We start from the raw sequence: 27899 nt of genomic DNA, 5'->3' as shown, positions 1-27899 counted from the left end.
TATAGCCTCAGCTCCCAGTGACTGACACATTGACTCTAGAAGCATAAGGAGTAGGTATCTACAGATTCATTCATTCAACAAATATTTACTGAACTCTTTTTATGTACCAGCCACTATGTGAGGTACTTATGATACATAAATCATTGAACAAAAAAGAAAAAATGTCCCTGACCTCTGAGTTTCCAAAGCAGACCCAAATTAAGAGTTTCTGCAATTAAACTGTAGCTGCAGCACTTTTTTTAAAGGTACATACGTTTAAACACCAAGTTTTAAGGGTTTCACAGGTCAGTTCGTTAGCCTAATATACAATATTTACTCCAAGGTTTTTGCTGCAGGTGCTAGAAAAGGATGGTAACTATTGATTATAACTAAACAACAGCTACCTGTTCCAAGTTTAGAAAACCTAAAGTGAATGCACTTCTGAAAAATAAAATTGCAAACAATGTACCATAACTTTAAATCATTTTGTTTGTTTTAGCTTTTTAATTTATTTGGCTGCATCAGGTCTTAGTTGCAGCATGCAGGCTTATCTGGAATCTTCCTGGACCAGGGATCAACCCCATGTTGATCCCTGAATTGTAAGTTAGATTCTTTTAACACTGAGCAACCAGGGAAGTCTGAGCATAACTTTAAACCTTTACGTTGCCTAGACTTGCCTCTACCCCTACCCTTGAGTAGAGATGTAACTACTAACATAAAGAAAGGGTCACAATCCAGATAAGCACTAGAGACGAAGACCACAGACTTTTGCCCAGAGATTACTGAGTTGATAAAGAGAAGTACAATGTGTCAGAACACAGAGAAGCCTAAAGCCATGGGCAGATTCAGGAAGGTGGGACCCTGAACAAAAATTCAGTTGTTTTGACATCTCTGATCCCTTTCTCAAGTGAGATGTTTTATAAACTGCAAAATCAAGTATCTAATAAATACTACATCAAAAAGTACATGACTGTCAGTAAATGTTAATTATTGGAAAACACTGAATTAACAAGCAAACTGCTAGACAAAATAAACTTTTTGTGAAGAAATTATTTGCCCATGGCATACCCTGATACTGTTTATGAGAAATTAGGTCAGCAAAACTCTTTATACCATCTTTATTCTCAGACCCAAATTCCCTTTATTCCATATAGATTATTTTGGAGCTGAACAAGTATTAAGCAACATAAAGTAACATTTTATAAAAAAGAAGCATATTCCTGTTTGCAATCCAACTTGAAAAAAGAGTGTCAGTCAGTGTGGCTACAGGAGGAGTCGGTGGGTAGTGGGGGGACATAAGGAAAGAGGAAACATGTTTAAAAGAAAACCAAAGTGAAAGGAGTCAGAGTAGAATGATGAGACTATATAAAACTCTGCTGCAGAGCAGTCAAAGAATCAAAGCCCTTTATCTCTACCACCACTTTGTAATATATATTGGTTATTTATGTTCGTGGGTTATCTTCCAGAGGGACACAAACTATTCAAGACAAGATACATCAGACTAATCTCTCTATACACCAAATAGAGTTGTTTGGGAAAAAAAGTGCCTAACAAATATTTATTAAAGAAATATTACATTTCAATATTCAAATAGAAAGTGAGTTTTATAATGCCATCCTAAAGTATTTTACGATGCAAGTTTCAGTACAGATTGTTAACCTCCATTCACCTTATAAGACAACTCATCTGTGCTACTCCAAATGGAAATTTCTAAATCAATCATCGTAAGTAAATGCTGTAAAAAAGACAATTTTTAGTATCTTCACAAAACTTTAGTTCTTCTCTCAAAACTCAAGACTTTTCTGAGAGGAGCAACATGAAAGCATTCCAACTTTAAAATCCTCATTCTGTCCGGGTGGGTAAATTCAATACCACAATGTGGAGAAGTACATAAAATGCATCATTAATCAAAAGAAGTAACAATTCGAAAGGTTTATGCACCCAATAAAGAGAGCTTCAAAATATATCAAGCAAAACCTGATAGAAATGCAAGGAGGAATAAACAAAGGCACAACTGCCTCAGACTTCAATACCTCATCTGAAGAACAGAGCCAAGCAGACAGAAACATCAGCTAACGTATGCTCCACTCGAACACTCTCAAACAACGTGACCGGACATTTTTACGAAACACTCCACCCAGCAGAGCAGAACACACAGTACTCTGAAGTACATGCAGTATACTGACCAAGAAAGACCATAATTAGGGCCATGAAACAAACCTTAATATTCAAAGAATTCAAACCATACAAAAGTAAGTTATCTGACCATAAATTAGCAGTCAAGAGCAGAAAGATCTTTGGAAAGTTCCCAAATGTTCATCAGTTCAGTTCAGTTCAGTTCAGTCGCTCAGTCGTGTCCGACTCTTTGCGACCCCATGAATTGCAGTACGCCAGGCCTCCCTGTCCATCACCAACTCCCAGAGTTCACTTAGACTCACGTCCATTGAGTCCATGATGCCATCCAGCCATCTCATCCTCTGTCGTCCCCTTCTCCTTCTGCCCCCAATTCCTCCCAGCATCAGGGTCTTTTCCAATGAGTCAACTCTTCTCATGAGGTGGCCAAAGTACTGGAACTTCAGCTTTAGCATCATTCCTTCCAAAGAAATCCCAGGGCTGATCTCCTTCATAATGGGTTGGTTGGATCTCCTTGCAGTCCAAAGGACTCTCAAGAGTCTTCTCCAACACCACAGTTCAAAAGCATCAATTCTTCGGTGCTCAGCTTTCTTCACAGTCCGACTCTCACATCCATTCATAACCACTGGAAAAACCAGAGCCTTGACTAGATGGACCTTTGTTGGCAAAGTAACGTCTCTGCTTTTCAATATGCTATCTAGGTTGGTCATAACTTTTCTTACAAGGAGTAAGCGTCTTTTAATTTCATGGCTGCAGTCACCATCTGCAGTGATTTTGGAGCCCCCCAAAATACAGTCTGACACTGTTTCCACTGTTTCCCCATCTATTTCCCATGAAGTGATGGGACCAGATGCCATGATCTTCGTTTTCTGAGTGTTCATAAATTTAACAATAAATTCAGTTCAGTTCAGTTCAGTTCAGTTCAGTCGCTCAATCATGTCCGACTCTTTGCGACCCCATGAATCGCAGCACGCCAGGCCTCCCTGTCCATCACCAACTCCCGGAGTTCACTCAGACTCACGTCCATGGAGTCAGTGATGCCATCCAGCCATCTCATCCTCGGTCGTCCCCTTCTCCTCCTGCCCCCAATCCCTCCCAGCATCAGAGTCTTTTCCAATGAGTCAACTCTTTGCATGAGGTGGCCAAAGTACTGGAGTTTCAGCTTTAGCATCATTCCTTCCAAAGAAATCCCAGGGCTGATCTCCTTCAGAATGGGCTCTTTGGATCTCCTTGCAGTCCAACGGACTCTCAAGAGTCTTCTCCAACACCACAGTGAAAGTGAAAGAGGAGAGTGAAAAAGTTGGCTTAAAGCTCAACATTCAGAAAACGAAAATCATGGCATCGGTCCCATCACTTCATGGGAAATAGATGGGGAAACAGTGGAAACAGTGTCAGACTTTATTTTTGGGGGCTCTAAAATCACTGCAGATGGTGACTGCAGCCATGAAATTAAAAGACGCTTACTCCTTGTAAGAAAAGTTATGACCAACCTAGATAGCATATTCAAAAGCAGAGATATTGCTTTGCCCACTAAGGTTCGTCTAGTCAAGGCTCTGGTTTTTCCAGTAGTCATGTATGGATGTGAGAGTTGGACTTTGAGGAAGGCTGAGCACCAAAGAATTGATGCGTTTGAACAATAAATTACCCATGGGTAAAAGCGAAAAAAAAAAAAAAGAAAACTTAAAAGGAAAACATACCAAAATATGTGCGACGCATCTAAAGTTGTGCTTGGGGGTAAATGAACAGTGCTGACCGCCTACATCAGAAAAGAAGAAAAGCTCTGTAACAACAACCTCAGGCTCTACTTAAACTAAAAATTACAAGCAAATTTAAAGCAAAAGAAATGAAAGCATAGCAAGCAAAGCAAAAACAAATGAAATAAAAAAGAGAAAAACAATAAAAACTGAAGAACCAAAAGCTGATTAAGAACTATAAAACTGCTAAGTTATTAGACAGACTAATCAGGGAGAAAAGGAGAAAAAAACACAAATTATGAATAATAGAGGATGCCATTTCAAATCCTACAGATATGACATTGAAAGGAAAATAAGAGAATGTTAAATAACTTTTGGCCAATAAATTTGACACCAACTTCCTATGTTAGAACCAGACAAAGAACAATATGTGGTTCAAAACTAGGAAAGGAGTATGTCAAGGTTATATATTGTCACCCTGCTTATTTAACTTATATGCAGAGTACATCATGCAAGATGCCAGGCTGGATGACTCACAAGCTGGAATCAAGATTGACAGGAAAAATATCAACAATCTCAGATTTGCAGATAATACCACTGTGCTGGCAGAAAGTGAAGAGGAACTAAAGAGCCTCTTGATGAAGGTTGAAAGAGGAGAGTGAAAAAGCTGGCTTAAAACTCAACATTCAAAAAACTAAGATCATGGCATCTGGTCCCATCACTTGACGGCAAATAGATGAGGAAAAGGGGAAACAGTGGAAGACTATTTCTTGGGCTCCAAAATCACCGTGGACAGTGACTGCAGCCATGAAATTAAAAGACACTTGCTCCTTGGAAGAAAAGCTATGACAAACCTAGACAGCTACTAAAAAGCAGAGACCTCACTTTGCTGCCAAGTCCATCTAGTCAAGGCTATGGTGTTTCCAGTGGCCTTGTATGGACGTGAGAGTTGGACCGTAAAGAAGGCTGAGCGCTCAAGAATTGATGCTTTCAAATTGTGGTGCTGGAGAACTCTTGAGAGTCCCCTGGACAGCAAGGAGACGAAACCAGTCCATCCTAAAGCAAATCAAGTTTGAATATTCACTGGAAGGAGTGCTGCTGAAACTGAAGCTCCAATACTTTGACCAACTGATGTGAAGAGCCAACTTACTGGAAAAACCCTGATGCTGGGAAAGATTGAGGGCAGGAGGAAAAGGAAGCGACAGAGGTTGAGATGGTTGGATGGCATCACCAAATTAATGGACATGAATTTGAGTAAACTCCAGGAGATGATGAAGGACAGGGAAGCCTGGCGTGCTCTAGTTCACGGGGTCGCAAAGAGTCGGACATGACTTAGTGGTTGAACAACAACAACAATCATCAAAGTTCACCTAAGATGAATTAAAAAAAAAAATCCTAAATAGCTCTAAGCATTTAAATTTGTAGTTAAGAATCTTTTCCTAAAGAAAACTCTATGCCATTCTTTCACTGGTAAAATAGATCAAAGAAGTAAAAAAATAGAAAACAAAAAACACAACAGTATTGATTTTACACATGCCCATCCCCTCCCCCCCAAAAATAGCAAAGCAAAGAGGGTAATATCCTTTGTCATTCTGTGAGATCAGCACTATACTGTTATCAAAAGTGAAGAAATGATTATTGAAATGAAAACTCTGGACCCCCAAATCCCTCATGACCGTTAACATAAAAACTCTAAACAAAATTTTAGCAAATTATATCCAATAATCTATTAAAAGCATAATTTATCATGACCAAGTGTGACCTTCCCCAGGATTGCAAGGTTTTTTAAAAACTCAGAAGTCAATGTTTTGTATTATTAAGAAAATGAAAGAGAAAATTCATTTGATAATTTCAACAAATGCAGAAAAATCATGTGACAAAATCTAACATTCATTCAGAATTTTAAAATCTCTGCAAACTAGGAATGGGAGGGAACTATTCAGCTCAACTAAGAAAAACTTACAGCTAACATGTTTTATCCCTAAGACTGGTAATGAAGCAAGGATGTCAGTTCTACTTCGACATCTTTATGTTAACCTGTGCGATAAAGTAAGAAAAATAAAATGCATACCAATTAAAAACAAATAAAATGGTCTTTATTACAGATGACATGATTTTTGGCATACATTCTAAAGGAATAAGGGCTGAAAATTCAGTAAATAATCATCAATTTTTTTTAAAGTTCTTAAAATTAGTAATAACCAGGGCATCCGTGGTGACTCAGTGGTGAAAAACCTGCCTTGCAACGCAATGGACACTGGTTCAGTCCCTGGTGCAGGAGGATCCCATGCGCCATGGAGTAACTACTAAGCATGTGCAACACAACTGCTGAGCCTGCGCTCTAGAGCCTGGGAGCCAAAACTACCGGGCCCACATCGCACAACTCCTGAAGCCCGCACGCCTACAGCTCCTGCTCCCAGCAAGAGCAGCCACTGCAGGGAGAAACCCACGCAGCGCCACTAGGGGGCAGCCCCCGCACGCCCCGAGCAGAGAAGAGCCTTCACGCCTCAGTGAGGACTCAACACATCCAGAAATAAGCAAATAAATGATAAAAAGGAACCCAACATACACTGGTGATAAACACTTAGCAAAGGAATAGTAGAGCTAATTTTTAAGCTATCTATAAAAGCATATAGGAAGTATCATAATTATGGAAGCTTAAAAGTTCTCCCTTTGATACTGGGAATAAAGAAGTTGTTCCGTATGATTTTCCATGTGATCAAAAGAACCTACAGAAATGTACTACCTTAATAGGTTGAATTTTGCAAGATGCTTTGATACACAGTCAATATACAAAAATCAGCTGCATTTCTATATCAGAGGGACAGAAAATAAAGATATTTATTATCAATTACAAAAATATTTTTAAAATCTAATAACTAGGATTAAATCTAACAAAAGAAATATAAGACCTCTACATAGAAAACTATATACAAGAGTTATGATAGCTGAATAAAACCTAAATAAATGTAGAGATATACCGAGTTGATGGATTAAAGGAGTGAATCCCATTAAGATAATAATTCTCCTATAAAATGATCTACAAAGTCAATAAAACTAAAGTTAAAATAGGTCTTTGTGAGAACAATAAAAAGGTTCTAAAGTTTATACTGAAATTCAAAGGGACAAGAACAGCCAAGATATTATTTAAGAACAGGAAGGAAGACTTGATCTACTAAATATTGTCTTATTACAGAGCCACTGTAATTAAGGCACAAAGATACACAAACAAATCAATGTGCTCCAACAGCTCAGAAACAAACCACATATATAAACACACTTTATTTATGACAAAGATGGCACTGCAAAGCAGTGGGGGAAGAATCATCTCTTTAATAAATCATGCTGTACAAGTTTGGGATCATCGTGGAAGTAAAACCAAACAGGACCCCTTGCTTCATATAATACACAAAGTTAAAGTCTAGGCAGATTGTAGATCTGAACAAGAATGGTAAAGTAAGACAGTTTCTAAAAGAAAACAGAGAAGAATATCCTCATATGAGAGAAGGAATATCAGGGCAATTTCTTAAAATACACAAAAACAGTAACCAGGAATGAAAAATAGTGATATATTAGATATACTAGCCATACCAAAACAGCTAACGTGAAAAACATGGCAAGTATTAAGCACTGGCTCGGATATCTCACCCACTATGTATGAGGGGTCTCATTTCATTGATCCATGTTTTCCAGCTTTTCTCCCTGAGCTGGTTTGATGGATGTATATTTGTCTTTCATAGGAAAAGATGTTAGCATTCTCTACAACTAAAGCTGAAGATAAATCTATGCAGAAACTCCACTTCTAGTTACACATGCAGCAGACAAGCTTACTAAGGTCTGAATACAAGAATGTTCATAGCAGAATTGTTTGTCAAAACCAAACACTGGGTATAATCCAGATATCTACTGACCAAAAAAAGGGATGAAAGAGTTGTGTTCTATTCATTCATCAGAATACTATCCAGCAATAAAACAATGAAAATAAACAAAACATAGTCACAGGCAAGAACACTGATAAATCTCACAAAAGCAGCCAGACACAGAATACATACTCCATGATGACTGAATTTGGAGAAGGCAATGGCACCCCACTCTAGTACTCTTGCCTGGAAAATCCCATGGACGGAGGAGCCTGGTAGGCTGCAGTCCATGGGGTCGCTAGGAGTTGGACATGACTCAGTGACTTCACTTTCACTTTTCACTTTCATGCATTGGAGAAGGCAATGGCAACCCACTCCAGTGTTCTTGCCTGGAGAATCCCAGGGACGGCGGAGCCTGGTGGGCTGCCGTCTATGGGGTCGCACAGAGTCGGACATGACTGAAGCGACTTAGCAGCAGCAGTAGCAGCAGCAGATGACTGAATTCATATAAAATTCAAAACACAGGCAAAACTAAATCACAGTGTTTAGGGATTTGAACTTAGGTTGTACGACCATAATGGAACGCAAGTAAGTAATTCCGTTACAAGTCAAGACAGTAGTTACCTCTGGAAGAGGAAGGTACACTGATTGGGAGGGAGCATGCGGCAGCTTCCGGAGTGCTGGCAATGTTGTTTCTTGTCCAAGGATGGAGTTACAAGGGTGTCTGGTTTGTAAAACTCACTGAGCTGCATATTCATGTCTGGGCACTTTTCTGTGTGCATTTCACACATACATAAGTATAAAAAGCTGTCTAATTAAAACTCTTACAGAACAATATGAAGTATTATGAAATGAGCATAAAGGTTTGATGAGAGGAAAGGGAAATAAGAGGGGTGACCACGTGGGGCTGGAAATAACGGGCTGCAGTAGCAAAGAGAGTCAGGGGAGCTTATGTTCCATAATGAGAAGCCAACACAGAGTGCCCCAAACTAAGAACCAAACACACCATTTAAGGATATTAGACTAAGTGCGATTGGCTAAGAGGTAAGAGGACTTGTTCTAGGAAAGAGGAAAACTGCAGATGTGAAGTTGGAGGCCTGTTCATCTAACTTACAGAACGGTCACTGACTCTCTAAAACCTTGAAAAAAAAAATCCTACAAAGTCACCGTTACAAGCAGAAACTTCACGGTCCCATCTCTTGCTCACTTTTTCACTGCTACCACATTCTATGAGAGAACGGCATTAACCTTTAACCTAAAGGAAATTTCTCTAAGCAGAACTGATTCTTCCCCCCACCCACCAACTCTGATTAGCTCACTTGTGAGTCTTAAAATGAATATAAAAGAAAATAAAGGAAGAAAAACTCAATCTTTCTTCTAACCCATAAAAAATAAAGCTACAGACAAAAGTTAAAGTATATAATGATTAAATAAAAAGAGGAAGAATTTCCGCCGTGGATTGTAATGCATGAGCTACCGGCAAATGACAAAAGAACAGCTATAGTAAGGAAATATGAATGTAAATGTTTGTAATGTAGTTAAAAAATAGGTGTATAACTTATAGACTCAAGACACACACAATTAAGGCACTAGCATTGTCAAGTTAAGGTGCCCCTAATGCATAAAAATTAGGCCAAAGACAGTACAATAAAATTATGTGAAATACACTCATTTATCAATTTCTAAATAAATCTGATTTATTTTTAACTGACATCTTAATTATCCATATTTACATCTGGAATATAACAACTTTTCTTTCTTTAACAATCTGAGACAAACAAAATGTTATGATTATACATTAGCTATGCCTCCTCAGTTTCTAGAGCTGAAATGCCATGTCAATTACTTATATTAGATTTAATTTTACCTTGTTTAATCTGTCCTTGCACAATAAGACTGGAAGTTGCAGGGGAGCCCCTTGCCTTAGAAAGGTCTGGGGTGCTTGGTCTAGGTGGCCTTTAAAAAGAAGAAGAAAATACATGTATATATATACCTTCATAGTTTCATAATTCCAGAGCCATTTAAAATATTAAGCTTCCTAGTTCCAAATGAATTACAATAGAAACACACACAGAACCTTTTCAATTTGCTGTACCAAAAAGATAGGGTTTTGGTTTTTCTTTTTGCTTTGTACCTATTAACATTTTCCATTTCAGATTTTAATACAGAAATTAAATGATTAGCAAATAGCAAGTAAAACTTTTATATCTACAGTTTATGCTTTAAACTAGTTTAATATTTAATCTACTGACAGATAAATATGATAATTAGCCCTTCATTTTTCAATATTATTATGCTGGTATTTCAGCCCACTCTGTATCATTGGTCCAAATGAATTTATGGAACAATATATTGAGTTCCATAATTACCATATGTAAAATAGTCAATCAATGGGAATTTGCTGTATGACTCAGGGAACTCAAACCAGGGCTCTGTAACAACCTAGAGGGGTGGGGTGGGGAGGGAGGGGAGAGGGAGGTTCAGGAGGGAGGGGACATGTGTGTACCCGTGGCTGACTCATGCAGATGCTTGGCAGAAACTAAACACTGTAAAGCAACTATCCTTTAATTTAAAATAAATCAATTAAAATACATACAAATTTCAAATAATTCAGCCCTAAAGTCTGAAAAAGGCAATAAGGCATTAAGAAATCGTGGTCTCCATGGCCACCTGTTCCCTTTCGAATTCTGGTTCTACCACTTACTACTTGTGTGACCTTGGACAAGTTACTTCTCCTCCATGTCTCAGCTCTATCATCTGAAAACAAAAGGATAATAAAAGTACCCACCTTATAGGGTTAAGAGCATTAAGGAAATAATATTTGTAAAGTGCTTACAACAGAGCCAGACACTAGGGAAGTGCCACTTTAGTAGTTGTTAAATTAAAAAAAAAAATTCTAACTGTGGTCAACTCTCAAAAAGTATAATAAAACCAGAGTTTAAAAAGTTGTCTTCATGACTTCTGGAAAATAAGAAATACTAATTCAGGCTAAGTATTCTAGAAATATTAAAAGAATACTCTTCCGCATTTAAAAAAGTTGTTTTCTCTTTTCCCATTGAGAAATTCTGACTATACTTCTCACAAAATTTCTGAAACCAATCACTGAACACTTACCATTCACTACACATGGGTCACAATAAAGAGAAGCATTTTAACCAAATGTACATCTTGAATTAAATGTCAGTGCCAACTACAGGAAGATATAATCCAAGATTATATTTACTGAAGAGCTAGTCTATAAGTTATTTGTTAAAGCTGAACTCTGACCTACTCTTTCATTCCAGTATTTTTTTAAGATAGCTACTAAGTATGTCTGAGTACAGATAAAACTGTACAATTTGATTATATTTTAAGCCATGCGTGTTGTAGTTAAAATATAAAGGGGAAATACTGAGATGACACAAAATTGCCAAGGCGTGTAGAGTCCCCGCTCACCACGAAAAAGGTAATAAGAAGTGATAAAAAGAAAACAGGTTTCTTTTTTTTCTGCATCATAAGGATAAAAATCAAGCTATCAAGGTCACACCTGGTAGGGCCCTTCTTCATATGATCACCAATAAAAGTTGCGTTGGTCATACTCATCAAGGTGTTTGCCAAAGATATGACAGACAGGAGATGCTGTGTGGTGACGGCCCGGGACAAGCCGTAGGTCCCCTTGCCGACGCCCTCAGCGGCCGCCAGCTTCCTTCCCACTTCAGCTTTCCCGCGGGACAGTTTACAAGCCGCCTGGTTATAACCCGGAAGCATCAGGGACATGTGACCTCCTCGCGATAAGAGGCCAAACGACACTGTGCAGTGGGGTTTCAGCATCCCCAGGCGGTCGAGACACACTTCGTCCAGGACCTCATTCAAACCCCAGGCGTGGAGGCAGGACATGAACAACTTGGCGGTGTCCATCGTCAGGTTATACTCCAGCAGGGTCAGCGGCTTGGACTTGCTGGCCCGATACTCAGGGTCGCTGTCCTCCCGCCTCTGCCGCACCGCCTCGTCATCCTCGTCTTCGTCGTCCAGAAGGTGCTCTTTTATGTTCTCTTTGATGGTTTCCTTCACTTGTTGGAAGAGGACTGCTGCTCGTTTTCCGGTTAGAAAAGAGCCCCCTTTGTCTGAACTGCCAGATGCTTTCTGCAGATTCTCTGGGGAAATAAGCGTCGTGTTCGGCCTAGAGGCTTCTTCAGTCAAGAGCTGAATAATCAGCGCTTCCACATCAAAGAAGAGCACGTGAATGTCCGGGTCTGTTAGGTTTGTCTTTATTGCTTGAACCATCAGGGAGTTATGAGAATATTTAGGTAAATTTCCCTGCAACAGACATTTCGAAAAGATGGTTACAATTCAAAGTATTTCGTGTCATGCCTTCATTAATGAACAATACATAGTCGAAGGAATTTAGATGCTTATTAAGCTGGTTTTTTTAGGTACCTATATCATTAAAAGGAACAAGGCAGCTTTGTCAATCAGCAGCACATAAGAGATATGAACTTAAAATTAGAAGAAGGCCAAGCTGAAATAATTATAGAACTGTCAGTGTTTTTAAAAGAAATGAAATTGTATTATTGAAGGAGGGAGTCTTTCTACTCATCAAGCAGGTTAAAAATTGTTTCAATAACTTGAATGCAAATTCTACATCTGAGAATAAGCTACTACTGTTCCACCTGAAAGAATAATCCATTCATCACAACTAGTCATCCTTTGAGTCGCTGCACCAAATTCCTTTTTTACTTTACCTTCAATCCCTCCCGGTTCGTAGATTCTTTCCTTCAATAGAGAACGTGGTCAAGCCTACTTGCGTTCTTCAAAGGTGCTACTGTTTGACCATGCTCCTTCTTCTATTGCTTTCCCAGTCTACTGCCCCTTTTAGCCAAATGGAAGGAAAGCTGTAGATTGACCCAATGGCAGCTCTCTGGTCCCTCTCCTCATTAACCTCTCTGCATATCTCTGACTGTATTCATTATTCCTGACATTGCTGATTTTGCTAAGAGAAAGTATAAAAAGAGATTCCCAGAGGATATCTTCTTGCTGAAACTTCTAATTCTGACCACTCAGTTAGATGCCCTGAAAACTCATTCTTTCTCCCACAATAGAACTATCACCTATTTGTAATGGCTCCCTAATTTCCATCACCAGCCAGACCAGCTCCTGAAGGAGTTTCAACCCTGTATTTACCATTGCTTTTACCTGGATTTCCCACAGAACCTTGTATTTAATATGTCCTAACCTCCACCCTCCCACTAAACCTGCTGCTCCTCCCAAGTCATGGGTTAAGAATCATTCTCCTCTGTCACCACCGTCACACCACCACGTCCAGACCCTTTTTTTCTCTCTTCCAAAACGGATTCACCCCCCCTTTGTCTCTCCTCGCTCCCATCCAATCTCTGCCGAGCCACAACACTTCCTTCTGAAAAGCAAATCTCATCATGTCAGTCTCCTGCCAAAAAACTGCCCCGTTATCATGGGTTATTAAGAGAAATGAAAAGTACAAAATTAAAAACCTATATCAAAATATAGGTGAATATATCTGATCTCAAGATGAGAAAGGACTTGCCACACAGACCCAAATTTCAAATTCACTACTAGAAAAATTGAAGGCAAGTAAGAAATAGGAATAAAAATGCACCACAAATAAGACTGATAAAGTTACAATCTATATAAAAACACGAGTGCCGAAATAAAAGGGAAAGATATCATAAAGGTCAAGGACAATTCACAATAAAAGAGACAAATAGTCAAGGAATATAAGGGAAAACTGACTCGAACTAGCTGTTGAGGAAATAACAGTTAAAAAACCACAAGGAATCATTTATAAAATTAACAAACAGTAAACACACACAAAAAACTCCTTAGCCAGGAGTATAATGAAAGTCAAACCCACACACTGAAGGCAGGACTTTCAATAGCAGCCCTTTCAGAAGAGTAGGGGTGTATGAGCCCTTAACACTGTTTGACCAGTACATTTATTTCTAGAACTCTATCCTAAATAGTCAGAAATACAAAGATTTATGTGCAAAGATATTTGGTGAAACAGTGCCCATTACTTTAGATGGAAAGCAACCTAAATAGTCTAACGCTAAGGAAATAAATAATTTAAGCTAATCATACAATAAATACTGTAAATCAAGACAAATCATGCTTCCTTGGCACATTTAACCACATGGCAAAATGCCCGTATTCCAATTTTAAGTGAGATAAGATTACACAAGAGCACACACGTACACACACACGCTATACAACAGAGTTAAAATTCTGATTTCATTTCTTTAATGCCCAAGTATGCATCTGAGCATGATGAGAAACACTGAAAACACATACATGAAAATGTTCCTATTACTTTTTGTGATGCAATTGTTATCAGATCTACATTTTCTTACTATTTCTGTATATTTCTTACATGGTCTATAATCAACATGCATTTTCATAAATAGAAAATACAGTTCTTGGATAAAATGCTAAATCCTTAAGCACAACATTCAAGGTCCATTACAACTCGATGCCAAGTACCTTCCCGCTTTAACAGACAGGTTCCAGCGCCATAACCACACTCCCTCACCCACTGGTCCCCTTCTTTCTTTACCCAAAATACTCTTCTTGGCTCCACTCCAACCCCTTCTCGTCCATCAAGATCCTAATTCTCCCAGGGAAAGTTAATCCACAGCGAACCCAGTTCCCATAACATTTTTTATACACATCACAAGCCTGTACGCCTTGGCTGTATTTACATAATTAGCTATTTCATGTATTTACATGTTCCTGTTCTCTGTAGGAACTATGTCTTACTCATCGTGTGCAATCCCATGCCTGTCGGAGTACCTGGCAAAATAAACAAACAACATTATAAAAATCTTTGTAAAACTATTTTAAGTTGCTAATCCACTTTCTATCACAGCATTGCACTGACTCCCTTTACATGCTCTCTCTTCTGTCTCAGTCCTCCTCCCACCTGACTACGTTCCTTTCCTGCTTAAGAGGCTTCAACAGCATTTTATAACCCAGGGATAAAATCTTTGCAAAGCACAAAACAGCCTCCAAAATAGATGGCCACCTACTCCTCCAATTTCATCTCTAACTGCTGCTGCTGCTAAGTCGCTTCAGTCGTGTCCGACTCTGTGCGACCCCATAGATGGCAGCCCACCAGGCTCCCCCGTCCCTGGGATTCTCCAGGCAAGAACACTGGAGTGGGTTGCCATTTCCTTCTCCAGTGCATGAAAGTGAAAAGGGAAAGTGAAGTCGCTCAGTCGTGTCTGACTCTTCAAGACCCCGTGGACTGCAGCCCACCAGGCTCCTCCGCCCATGGGATTTTCCAGGCAAGAATACTGGAGTGGGGTGCCATTGCCTTCTCCTCGTCTCTAACTACAACCCTACAATCTTCCACTGAAACCAAATTAAGCCACCTGTGCCCCAGAGCCACGCTGCCAGGCACTTGCGCCTCTGCGAGGCTCATGCCAGGACGGCACCCTTCTCTCATTCTCGCTGCTGCCACTCAAGCCACACTTCTCCTCACCCTTCAAGACGCAGCTCAAGTGGCTGTTCTTTCAAAACTTATTTCCAGAATCATCACTAATTCTGCTTTGTATGAACCTCTGCTCTGAACTGAACACATGGTGTTGAAAGAAAGGTAGAAAATAAATATCATTCCATACTATAGCTTAAGAACCTAAGGTGCATAAGTAGTATGATAAAGATCCACTACACAAAATATGAAGTAAAAAAAAAAAAAAAAGACTTTCTGAATTCCATCCCGGTATTTCATTCATTTATGCCGCATTCATCTGTGTTCGTGCAAGGCACTAAGGATACAAAGATAAATAAGATGATTTTCTAGCTATGGAACCCAAAACTATCAAATAATGACATGACTATGCAGTATGAAGGGTGTTACAAATAAAGGACATTGGAAGGTAAGATAAGAAAAACAAAGTACTGAGTCCACCTCGGGTGTCAGAGGCTCCTCACCAAAGGGCTAACTGGAACTACGACGGGCAGAAGAGTGAGAAGGGAGGAAGGCAGGAGACAGCACAGGATGGGCGTTGGTGTCGGTGACCAAGGGAAAGAGCGCAAGGCGCCGTTCGCTGAGAGCACAGAGGCCCACACCGAGGCTTCGGAACATTCTCGAGCAGGCTCAGGGGCCACTAACGCAGTGCATCCCGGAGAACATCAGGGATGCTTGCTGAAGTATGGGTTCTGGGGCCGGGTATCAGACCCGAATCCATGTCTCTTGGAATGGATCAGAATCTGCCTAATGAAAACCCGAGATGACTTTCTACTGTTAAACACGAGAAATACAGAAAGAGAAAGTGAAGTCGCTCAGTCGTGTCTGACTCTTTGCGACCCCATGGACGGTAGCCCATCAGGCTCCTCCATCCATGGGATTCTCCAGGCAAGACGACTGGAGTGCGGCTGCCACTTCCTTCTCCAGGGGATCTTCCCGATCCAGGGATCAAATGCGGGTCTCCCACACTGAAAGCAGACACTTTACTAAGTGAGCCACCAGGGAAGCCAGAAGTATGGGCACTATTACCTACAGACTTTAATAAGGGGAGTAACGTGATCGAATTCAGTTTCACAACTATTCCTCTTCCAGCAATGTTGGCTGAAGAGAATAGATCCAGGTCATGAATACAAGCTTGAAGGAGACAGAAGCCCCCAGCTGAGCGGAGACAGAAGCATCAGCCGCACCAGGAATTGGGCCGGGCTGGCTGCCTACTGCCTTACTTCTCACACCACTCTCATATCTGCTTTTCCAAACACTGACTGCGTAACGTCAAACACTGTGCTTAAGGCTGTGCACCTCTGACACTAACTGGACTGAGTGAGACATTAAATTACATATTCATAATAACATTATACCTGAAGTGTCACTAACATCAAAGCTGTTAACGATGAGAGCTAACACACTCTGAGCTGATGCTATAACCTGGGCGCTGTGCTGGACCTTAGGGCCGGTTATGTCCCAGCAAAATGGATTTTATATCGATATTAGGTAGACAGATGTGGCACGAGGTTTGAGGGAATAACAACATTAGGCAAAACACAGTACTTTAGTAAATACTGTCTTTCAGGTTAAAAAATCTACAAAATTATTTTAGGAGAAAGAGAAACCATTACTACCAAAGAGTAAATAAAAACAAAAACAAAAAACCAAGCACGCTCGCTAATTCTCGAAGCGGGCAAGAGCTGCCAGAATGAGGACCCAAGGTCGTCCTTGAAGCGCCCTCCTCTGATGCCAACCACACGCACCCCTCTCAGCACCCCGGACCTGCCCAGGTGCCGCCTCTCTCTGGGCGGGGTGCCCGCAGACAGCCTGTGTGCTCGGACAGCTGAGAGGTTATCTGGGGTCTGGCGCCCTGGTATCTGGGCCTGACTGTGTGCGACTCCTGCCATCAACCTCTCGGTCCTACTGACTGTATCACTGTGGCAAAAACTGTATCTAATGGCAATCCACAGCCATAAAAAGAGAGGGAACAATGAAAGCAGATGAGAACAGAGGGAGACAGAAGGAAAGGAGAGCAGACAAAGGCTCAAGCCCGCGTCCTGCAGATGAACTGCACCTTCTAACATCACCAAGTCCCGCGTATGACCTGTAACGCCTGACCACGGATTTCACTGACTAGCAAAGTCTCATTACAACAAAATATGGACACAAGCGAAGTTGTGAGGGTAAGATTTTAGCCACATGTACACATTGCTATCCCTCATGGCTCAGTTGGTAAAGAATCTGCCTGCAACGCAGGAGACCCGGGTTCAATTCCTGGGTCGGGAAGATCCCCTGGAAAAGGAAATGGCAACCCACCCCAGTATTCTTGCCTGGAGAATCCCATGGACAGAGGAGGCTGGCAGGCTACAGTCCACAGATTGTAAGAGTTGGACACAACTTAGTGACTAAAGCACCACCACCACACAGTGCTATGTTTAAAATAGACAACCAACAAGGACTTACTATATAGCACAGAGAACTCAGCTCAACGTTGCCTTGCAGCCTGGATGAGACTGGAGTTTGGGGGAGAATGGATCCATGTGTATCTGTGGCTGAATCCCTTTGCTGTTCACCTGAAACTATCTCAACATTGTTGACTGGCTATAGTCTAATACAAAATAAAAAATTTCTTAAAAAGGAAAATTAGCTACATGCATGAAGATGGCAGAGTTGATCACTGGCATGTCTGATATCCAGTATATTACACTAAGATTAACTAAAGAAAAATAAAACCATCTACCAAACTCCAAGGGACCTCTTGGCTTAACCATAAGATATACAACGTATAGGGCCAACTAACTCCTTCAATCATCTTATATTCTTAACAGTTTCAAGAACAGGCCACCTGATCCTGGAAATGCTTTAACAGGAATGTTAGTATGTTTGCTCTGTCACCTTTATTAAAGAACGTCTGAAATGTGTGCTCACAAACTCATTTTTGCATTATCATGGAGGAAGATTAAATTCAACTCAGCAAATATTTGCAGAATGCCCATTTTCTACAATATGCTTGAGAGAAAAAAAAAAGCCTCTGTGCTTAAGGCGATCATGTTAAAACTTACTTGAAAAAGGGCTACAGAAAAGCTAAACCATGTGGAATATGCAAATGAAATGGTCTCGGTAAGTAACACCCGACGGTAAATGCAACTCACACACACCCCTACGAAGCTAGTTAGACAGACATATTTGATATTTTACTGTAAGTCTTTGTCTTCTGTACATGGGAAAATACAGATTTAGTCATTTCAGATAAACAAGGAACTCGACTTAAAATAGTACAGAAATGCAAAAATAAGGAAAAAGTATTGGGTTGCGTGGCCATCACTGACAGTCAATCTGTGGCAATCACATGAAGAGCAGCGGCTAAAAGTCTGTCTCAAGTGAAAACCCAAGCCAAGTGACAGAACTGTGATCTCGGGATCAACCTGTCTTCAACCTCAGGGATTCTTCAGCACACGCACACACACACACACGCACAGCATAAAGCAGCAGCCCCCAGCAACAGCGACAGACGAAAAACCCAACCAGTCATCTCACAATCTGCAGAGAAGGAAATGTTATTATCCTTTCTACAGCATTTACTGTTATTATAGATATGAATACATGCCAGGTTAAGTCATGTCTGCTGAAACACCTGATAACTCTGTCCCCTAAAACTGATGACATATTGATACTCCAGCCGTATTGCATCTTATCCAATGACTAAGAGACAACTGGAACACTGGCAATAATTTGACTCTTGTACCATTTACTTCAGTGGTCCCAGTTTAAAAGCTTACTTATTTCTGAACTGTTTTTTAATGTCATGATTTTGGGGACAATTTTTAAAGTTACCTGGTAAAATAATTCATTGTTTTTCCTGAAAGGGTCCTGAGTTCAGCCTATAATTATAATATCAAACAGTTCAGATTTCTACCTAAACATTAACTTGATTTATGAAGTTAGCATTAAACATCAGCTGATTTTGATAATAAAGTGGAAAGAAGAAAAATGGATGATTTTTTTTTTTAATTTTGAATCTCCTCTGAAACCAGAGATGAAGGATACTAATAAGACTAGGAAATGTTATTTAACACACACATACACACAAGCCTCTACAAATATAGAGTTCTAAAACAGAATATAAGAAAAATATATATTTAAAAATATTAATATATTTTATAAAATAACTATGTAGATATCATTTATAATGTATGCTCTAAATAATTTTTAGGAACTAAATATAGAGTACTAGCTTATTTAAGAATAAATTTGTAAGAAAAATGAATAATTTTATTCTTGACTATGGATAGAATATTTTATTGAATAAAGACCTTTAAAAGAACTTCTGAAATCTGATGCATAATATTGAATACAATAGCTTCAACAGATAAAAACCCGATGATGTCTTAATGTACTTTTAAAACATTCTAAAATTCAGTAAAGAGGAAAATGCCACCATCTGCTATTTTAAAAAGTAGGGTTTTAATGTCAATGATTTTAAGGACTGGGAAAAGGGAGGCAGGCAGGGAATAAGGAAGACAAGAAGGGAAGAAGGAAACACAAAAAATTAACGACCAAGAAAATAGTGTTAAGACTGAGATGGAGATTTGGTGCCCTCTGCTGTCGTATTGCTGTTACTGCACACTAACAGTTAGGAAAGCAGTAAGATGAGCTTCCCCTCAGAGAATCCTGTTTTAAGTTGGAGTTAGACAATATACGTACTCTAAATACTTGATTTTGGATAGAATGGGATTTTGTGATTAGGTATGAATTACAAGATACTCATTCAGTTCAGTTCAGTTCAGTTGCTCAGTCGTGTCCGACTCTTTGGGACCCCATGAATCGCAGCACGCCATCAAAAACTCCCGGAGTTCACCCAAACTCACTTCCATCAAGTCGGCGATGCCATCCAGCCACCTCACCCTCTGTCGTCCCCTTCTCCTCCTGCTCCCAATCCCTCCCAGCATCAGAGTCTTTTCCACTGAGTCAACTCTTTGCATGAGGTGGCCAAAGTATTGGAGTTTCAGCTGAAGCATCAATCAGTCCTTCCAAAGAACACCCAGGACTGATCTCCTTTAGAATGGACCGGTTGGATCTCCTTGCAGTCCAAGGGATTCTCAAGAGTCTTCTCCAACACCATAGTTCAAAAGCATCAATTCTTCGGCGCTCAGCTTTCTTCACAGTCCAACTCTCGCATCCATACATGACCACTGGAAAAACCATAGCCTTGACCAGACGGACCTTTGTTGGCAAAGTAATGTCTCTGCTTTTTAATATGCTGTCTAGCATTAGATGATGTTATTTCACTTCCTTTCATGTGTTTTCATTAACAAGTATATTAATAAGCATAAGCCAAAAAGAGAGGTATTTTAGTTACTAAAGTTTTAAGGTTTTATGTATGTGTCTGTGTGTGTGTGTGTGTGTGTGTGTGTGCACGCACACATGTGCGCTCAGTTATGTTGGACTCTGTGACCCCCATGGACCACAGCCTGGCAGGCTCCTCTGTCCATGAGATTCTCCAGGCAAGAACACTGGAGTGGGTTGCCATTTCCTCCTCCAGGGAATCTTCCTGACCCAGGGGTCAAACTGGAGTCTCCTGCATTGGCAGGTGGATTCTTTTACCACTGAGCCACCTGGGATGCACTAAGGTTTATACTGTACTATAATTTATTTCATATGACATAAATAAAATGTAAATTACAAGTTAATTATGTGTTAAATAAAAACACTTTTTATAAAGAAACTATCTTCTAAAGATATTTCTACAGGTCAGGTCTCACTGGATGATTTGGAATAACAGTAACAGCCAAATGGCATTAACATATTAAGACATTCCTAGATCAATATGCTAACTTTCCACAACACTAGCACGAGCGGAATGACTTGTGACTCTTCCCAAAGGGCCAAGGGACTGAGTAACAAGACCTGGAGCCCTGGAGGCGGGGGCCTTACTCCTCCCACTTCTCTATTAGACAGATCTTTACATGAACCACTCGACACCTCCAGCATTACTTCTTCCATCTCCCAAATAAAAGAAAGACTACTTACTTCAGAGAGCTGGTGTCAACAGCTAATAGATAAAAACAAGCAGTGTTTCTCTTGCTAGATAATAAAATCCAGCTTATTTTATTCAATATTGCAAATAAATATGTTAAAGACACATGTGAAAAGTTTAAATCACTAAAGGAAAGAAACTGTGTTTTAAGGAAAGAAACTGTTTTAAGGAAAGAAATTGTGTTTTAAGGAAAGAAACTGTGTTTGAAGGGCTTCTATTTTGTATACAAAACTCAACATATTTGTGAAAGAATGGAAATACAATGAGATTCTGGGTGACTGATGTGTAAGAGAAAAGACAGGACTAAATGCTAACGAAATGAAAAGGAAAAAAGAAAACCTCTCCAATTGCTCCCGGGTCACTGTGGCGAGGAATCTGATTTTAGAAAGACTTACACACGTCGACTCTCGTGCCTGTGCTCAGCCATGTCCAGCTTTTTGCAACCCCGTGGACTACAGCCTATAAGGTTCCTCTGTCCATGGGATTCTACAGGCAGAACACCGGAGTGGGTTGCCATCCCTCCTCCAGGGCATCTTCCCGATGCAGGGATCGAACCTGTGTCTCCTGCATCGGCAGTTGGATTCTTTACCACGGCGCCACCTGGGCGTCTACCCTCTTCTCCCACCACTGGTCTCAGCACACGCTGCGGTCTCTGGCCTGATCACTGTCCTGCCCACATCTGCACGCTCCACTTTCTATGCCTGGGATGTTCCTGCCCACGCTTCTTCCAGATGTCAAGCCCCTAGGCAAGCGACCCTTCAGAAAAGCCTTCCCAGCAACCCTGCAGGGCGGTTGGTCTCCTTGGGCTCTGTCGCACCCGGCTCCCACGGGCTAGATGAAAGCTCAGCCCAGGGAATGGCCCAGTGCCCCCCACACTGGAGCAGGAACTCCTTGGGCCCGGGGTCTGTGGGGTGCAGGCAAAACTAACACACTTTCCACTGATTTCGTCTGGGGCCCTCTCAGCATCGGTGCTCAATACCGGCCGAATGAATGCAATCAATCAATCAATCAATCAGGAGTATCAAACAAGTGTTATACCTACTGAGATCAATGTTTGCAAACACACTGCTCATTTAACTTCATTACAACATTACACCACCACCACCACACACACACACATACATACATACACACACACTTTAAAGCTAAAAACAAATGGAAGCTAAGAGGTTAGTCAGTCACACTGGTTTCACAGCTTGTCAGTAGTCAGGATGGAGCAGGAAGTTCAGGCCCTCCTGTATCTACTTGACCTTTGATTCAAGGCATCAAGAGGTTCTCAGTGTCCCTTCTGCAGAGGCTCCGGAGATGGAGGGCTGGGAGATGAGGGACAAGGTGAACCCACCCGACATTAATCAACCTTCAAGTAGTGGCTTGCTCACTATAACGCAGCGAGCACTGCTGGGCGCTGGAAACACGAAAAAAAGCAAATGGTCCTTTGAGGAGCTTAGATAGAAAGCGGTGGATCTCAGCCAGGGGCGGTGTCTCCCCCCCGCCCCCCGCCCCACAGCTCCAAAGGACACTGGCCACGTCTGCAGACATCTTCGGGAGTCACCTCTGGAGAGGGTGCTGGTGGCGTGTGGTGGGCGGAGGCCGGGGGCGCCAAGAAACACGTTGCGCTGCACAGGACAGTCCCGAGAAGAGAGCACTACACGCCCAGGCGTCAGCAGCGCTAACGCGAAGCAGCCCCGACAGAGGCAGCGCGCGTAAGCGAGCGCATCTGCTGCTTCCCTGTACCGGCACACGAGAGCCAGCACCAGGCCAGACACACAAACCAAGCGCCAGAGCGCCTGAGAAGGCTCAGCTGACTGCCAGACCCAGCGGCATCGCCTGAAAACCTTCAGCAGCTTCGCGGAAGTAGTGGTCGTCAAAGCGAGGCTCCTGAGATGAGGGGCAGCAGCCGGGCGCGGGCCTTGGGGCGGGGTGGGTGATGGCACAAGGCCGCTCCACACGCTGCGGAGAGCGGAGACGGCTGACCCCCGAAAAACTCGGAGGCTGGGGGCGTCCACCCATCCGAGCAGTCAAAGCTCCGCGTGTAATTTACAGTCAGCCCTCTATAACCATGGTTCCCCTTATCCACAGATTCCACCGCTCCTGGACTGGAGTGCTGTGGTGTTCACCGTTAAAAAAAGGTTCCAAGTGGACCCACACAGCTCAAACCCCTGTTGTTAAGGGTCAACGGTACTACATTTACTGAAATATAGGTGAAAAGATTGGGAGCCAGTTTACATCAGACTGTGAAAACCTAGCATCCTGCTTTATGACCGCGACTTCCCTCCTTTGTCTTTGTCCCACCCCTTCCTCTAAACCCATCCACTCCCAGAGAAAGTGTGACTTTCACCAAGGCTGATCGCTGCTATGGGACTGAGGTGTGACTGTGATTAAGAAAAACAGGTGTCTTGACAAACTAAGAAGAGAGAGATGTGTGGAAGAAGAATGGACAAATCTCTGAACGTACAGGGATCCTTCCAGACCACCGCAATCAAGCGAGTGACATCGCAATAAAGTGGGTCACGTGAACTGTTTAGTTTCCTGGTGCCCAGGCACGTTATGTTTAAACCACACTGTAAGCATAACAGCATTATGCCATAGAAACTGTACCTACCAAATTAAAAACACCTTATTGCTGAACAAAATCGAAAAAACAAACAAAGAAACCAAAAACCTGTTAACCATCACCTGAGCCCTCGGGAAGTCGTCATCTATTTGACGGTGGAGGGTCTGCCTCGATGCTCATGGTCGCTGACCCTACCAAGGTGATGGCTGCTGAAGCCAGGGTGACTGTGACGATTTTTTAAAATGAGACAGTGACACAGTTTGCTGCATTGATGGACTCTTCTTCTCATTAACGATCCCTCTCTAGCAGGTAACGCTGTTTGACAGCATTTTACCCACAGAACTTCTTTCAAAACTGGGAGGCAATCTCTAAACTCTGCTGCTGCTTTATGAACCTAGCGGATGTCACAGTTTAAATCCTTTGTGGTCATTTCAGGGATCTTCCAACATCTTCGCCCGCAGCAGATTTCACCTGCAGAAACCACTCCTCGTCCGCACAAGCTTCATCACGAGGGGTCAGCGGCCCGCTCACATCTTCAGGCTCCGTTTCCATCTCTGGCTCTGCTGCCATTTCCACCACATGGGCAGTTCCTTCCTCCACTGAAGCCTAGAACCCCTCACAGGCATCCTTGAGGGTTGGAGTGGACTTCTTCCAAGCTCCTATGAAGGTTGATATTTTGAGCTCTTCTCGTGAATCACAAACATCCTATGGCCATCTAGAAAGCGAAGTCTTTTCAGAGGTTTTCAATTTACTCTGCCCAGATCCACCAGAGGAAGCACCAAACATGCCAAATATAACAGCTACAGCCTCACAAAATGCATTTCTTAAATAAGAAGACTTACAAGTTGCAATTACCCCCTTGGTCCATGAGCTGCAGAATGGGTGTGGTGGTAACAGGCATGAACGTGTGACTCCCACAGTGCATCTCCAGCAGTGCTCTTAGGCAGCTGCCAGGCGCCCTGCCAACCAGCAGCCGGATTTTGGAAGGCATCTTTTACTCTGGGCAACAGTCTCAGGTTGTCTCAGTTGCTGTCGTTCAGGCGCTCAGTTGTGTCCAACCCTCTGCGACCCCATGGGCTGCAGCAGGCCAGGCTTCCCTTTCCTTCACCATCTCTCGGAGCTTGCTCAAACTCACGTCCATTGAGTCAGCGATGCCATCCAGCTGTCTCATCCTCTGTCATCCTTTCTCCTCCTGCCTTCAATCTTTCCCAGCATCAGGGTCTTTTCCAATGAGTCAGCTCTTCACATCAGGTGGCCAAACTACCATCTCAAATGCTGGGCTTAAAAATACTCAGTAAACCATGCTGTAAACGGCTGTGCTTTGTTGTTCCATTCACAGAGCACAGGCAGAGGAGATTCTCCCTGTTTCTTAAGGGCTCTAGGGTTTTCAGAATGATAAATAGCACTGGCTTCCACTCCAAGTCACTGGCTGTACTGGCCCCCCATCAAGAGAGGCAGTCTGTCTTTCGGCACTTTTGTAGCCAGGCCCTGAGTTCTTCTCTCCAGCTATGAAAGTCCTAGGTGGCATCTTCCTCCAGGAGGCTGTTTCATCTGTGCTGGAAATCCGCGGGTCCCTGTAGCCACCTTCCCTAGAGATCGGGGCTGGGTCTCCGGGGAAGTTCCGCAGCTTCTCCATCAGCACGTGCACTTTCTTGTCACAGAGATGGCGTCTTCCCTTAAAACTCAGTTTCAGAAAATGAAGTTTTCCTCCCCCAGGTCACAGCCAACTGCCTTCCCTCTGCCTTCTTCCCATCCCACGTGGAACCCAGCGTCATCGGCTGTCTCCTCCGGATCCTGATCGTGAGCCTGCCTCTCTCCCCTGGCTCTGTACCCTTAATCCGCACTCAAACCTGTTTCCAAGACTGCATTCCCCTCTGGCTATCCTCTTTCTCCTCCCTTCTCCTGCAAACTTTTCAAAAGTGTTCTGTACTTGCTATGTCTACTTCCACACTTCCCATTCAGTCCTTGAAGTGAACTTACAGTCGCTCAGTCGTGTCCAACTCTGTACGACCCCCTGGACTATAGCCCTCCAGGCTCCTCTGTCCATGGGATTCTCCAGGCCAGAATACTGGAGTGGGGAGCCGTTCCCTTCTCCAGGGGATCTTCCTGACCCAGGGATCGAACCAGGGTCTCCCACATTACAGGCAGATTCTTTACCGTCTGAGCCACCAGGGAAGCCCACTCACTCCTGAACCCACCACAGTCCAGCTTCTGGCCCACACATCCTGGGAGAACAGTCTGGAAAAGAACACTAGTGACCTCACGGACACACACGTTCAGTCCTTCTACGGTCATCACTGCCTGCGTTTGGCACAGCTGATCGCTCCGCCCTTCCGGAAACGCCCAACTCCCTGTCTGCCAGTCCGCAATCCTCCGGGTTCTCCCCTCACCCCTGCTCTCCACGTTTCCTCTCCTCCCCTTCGGGTCGAGATCTTGAGTCTCTCTCAGCCCATCTGCTCTCTCTGAGGGACCTCGTCCGCTTCGCGGTGGGCCTGGGCGATTCCTCCACCTGGATACTCGCCACCACACCCCTCCCTCCAGTTCTCCCCAGCCCGCATCATACGCAAAGCAACTCTGCGTCAGTCCCGCAAAAGCTGACCCCACGTTCTCCCTCACACCGGGCAGAGCCACGTCTAGTCAGTCAACCAGCCAGAAAGCCGAGTTAACCTCCCTCACCCACTCTGCCTGACAAACCACGTGTGCTGTGCTCAGTCGCTCAGTCCTGTCCGACTCTCTGTGACCCCATGGACTGCAGCCCGCCAGGCTCCTCTGTCCTTGGGGTCCTCCAGGCAGGAATACTGGAGTGGGTTGCCATGCCCTCCTCAAGGGGATATTCCCAGCCTAGGGATCGAACCCAGGTCTCCCACATTGCAGGCGGATTCTTTACCAGCTGAGCCACCAGGGAAGCCCAAGAATACGGAAGGGGGTAGCCGTTCCCTTCTCTAGGGGATCTTCCTGACCCAGGAATTGAACTGGGGTCTCCGGCACTTGCGTGTGGATTGTTTACCAGCCGAGCCACCAGGGAAGCCCAACAGATTACTAGGTCCTGCCAAACACAGCTCACAAACCATCCTTCAATTAATACTCTTCCCAATGCATCCTCAGATCTGATGGCCACACTGGCTTTCACAAAAAGTTCTTTTTGAGGGAAGGATTCTAACGCTACTTCTTGTTTAAGTTTGAAAGCTACTGAGGTGAGAGAGAATGCTTTAGGGCTTGCCAGGTACACACGGATGGCTCGCTTCCCCCTACCGCCCGTGTGTCTTCAGTGGGCCCCCGGCTCCACTGAGCACACGGATCAGTCCCCACTCTCCTCCCTGCACCTGCCACCCGCTACTCCCAGAACACACACCACCCACCCACACCACCCACCTGACGATACTCCACTCATTCTTCAACGCCCCCTCCTCCAAGAAGCCAGTCCTGATCACATCAGTCTAGGCCAGGTATCTGCAATACTTTCTGGGTCTCCTCAGCCATCTCACTGCTGCTGCATCACTTCAGTCGTGTCCGGCTCTGTGTGACCCCGTAGACGGCAGCCCACCAGGCTCCCCCGTCCCTGGGATTCTCCAGGCAAGAACACTGGAGTGGGTTGCCATTGCCTTCTCCAATGCATGAAAGTGAGAAGTGAAAGTGAAGTCGCTCAGTCGTGTCCGACTGTTAGCGACCCCATGGACTGCAGCCCACCAGGCTCCTCCGTCCATGGGATTTTCCAGGCAAGAGTACTGGAGTGGGGTGCCACTGCCTTCTCCACTACTGCATTGCATTGCATTTATCCGTTTATATTTCCTGAGGGTGAATATCATGTCTTATTCATCTGGGCTCTCGAGGGCCTAAAACAGTACCTAAGAGTCAATAAAGGTTTCCTGACCTGCTGCTGCTGCTGCCAAGTCGCTTCAGTCGTGTCCGACTCTGTGTGACCCCATAGACGGCAGCCCACCAGACTCCCCGTCCCTGGGATTCTCCAGGCAAGAACACTGGAGTGGGTTGCCACTTCCTTCTCCAATGCAAGAAAGTGAAAAGTGAAAGTGAAGTCGATCAGTCGTATCCGACTCTTTGCGACCCCATGGACTGCAGCCTACCAGGCTCCTCCGCCCATGGGATTTTCCAGGCAAGAGTACTGGAGTGGGGTGCCATTGCCTTCTCCGTTCCTGACCTAGACCTATTCAATTGTTTT

The 27899-nt window shown here is 43.1% G+C and overlaps 1 protein-coding gene across 4 annotated transcripts in view; it reads right to left on the bottom strand.

Moving 5' to 3' along the window:
* Positions 1-27899, bottom strand: part of WDR7 (WD repeat domain 7) — a 352665-nt gene that overhangs the window by 242189 nt on the left and 82577 nt on the right. For all 4 annotated transcript variants that reach the window (XM_052660291.1, XM_052660292.1, XM_052660293.1 and 1 more), the window contains exons 15-16: positions 11193-11962; positions 9534-9622 (exon numbers count right to left, since the gene is read on the bottom strand). In XM_052660291.1, the coding sequence (XP_052516251.1) occupies positions 9534-9622; positions 11193-11962 (859 nt within the window). The remainder of the gene's footprint in view (positions 1-9533; positions 9623-11192; positions 11963-27899) is intronic.

This window comes from Budorcas taxicolor, chromosome 22, assembly GCF_023091745.1.
Source record: "Budorcas taxicolor isolate Tak-1 chromosome 22, Takin1.1, whole genome shotgun sequence".
Lineage (NCBI taxonomy): Eukaryota > Metazoa > Chordata > Mammalia > Artiodactyla > Bovidae > Budorcas > Budorcas taxicolor.
The sequence above is the reverse complement of the archived record's forward strand: the minus strand, read 5'-3'. Positions and strand labels throughout refer to the sequence as shown.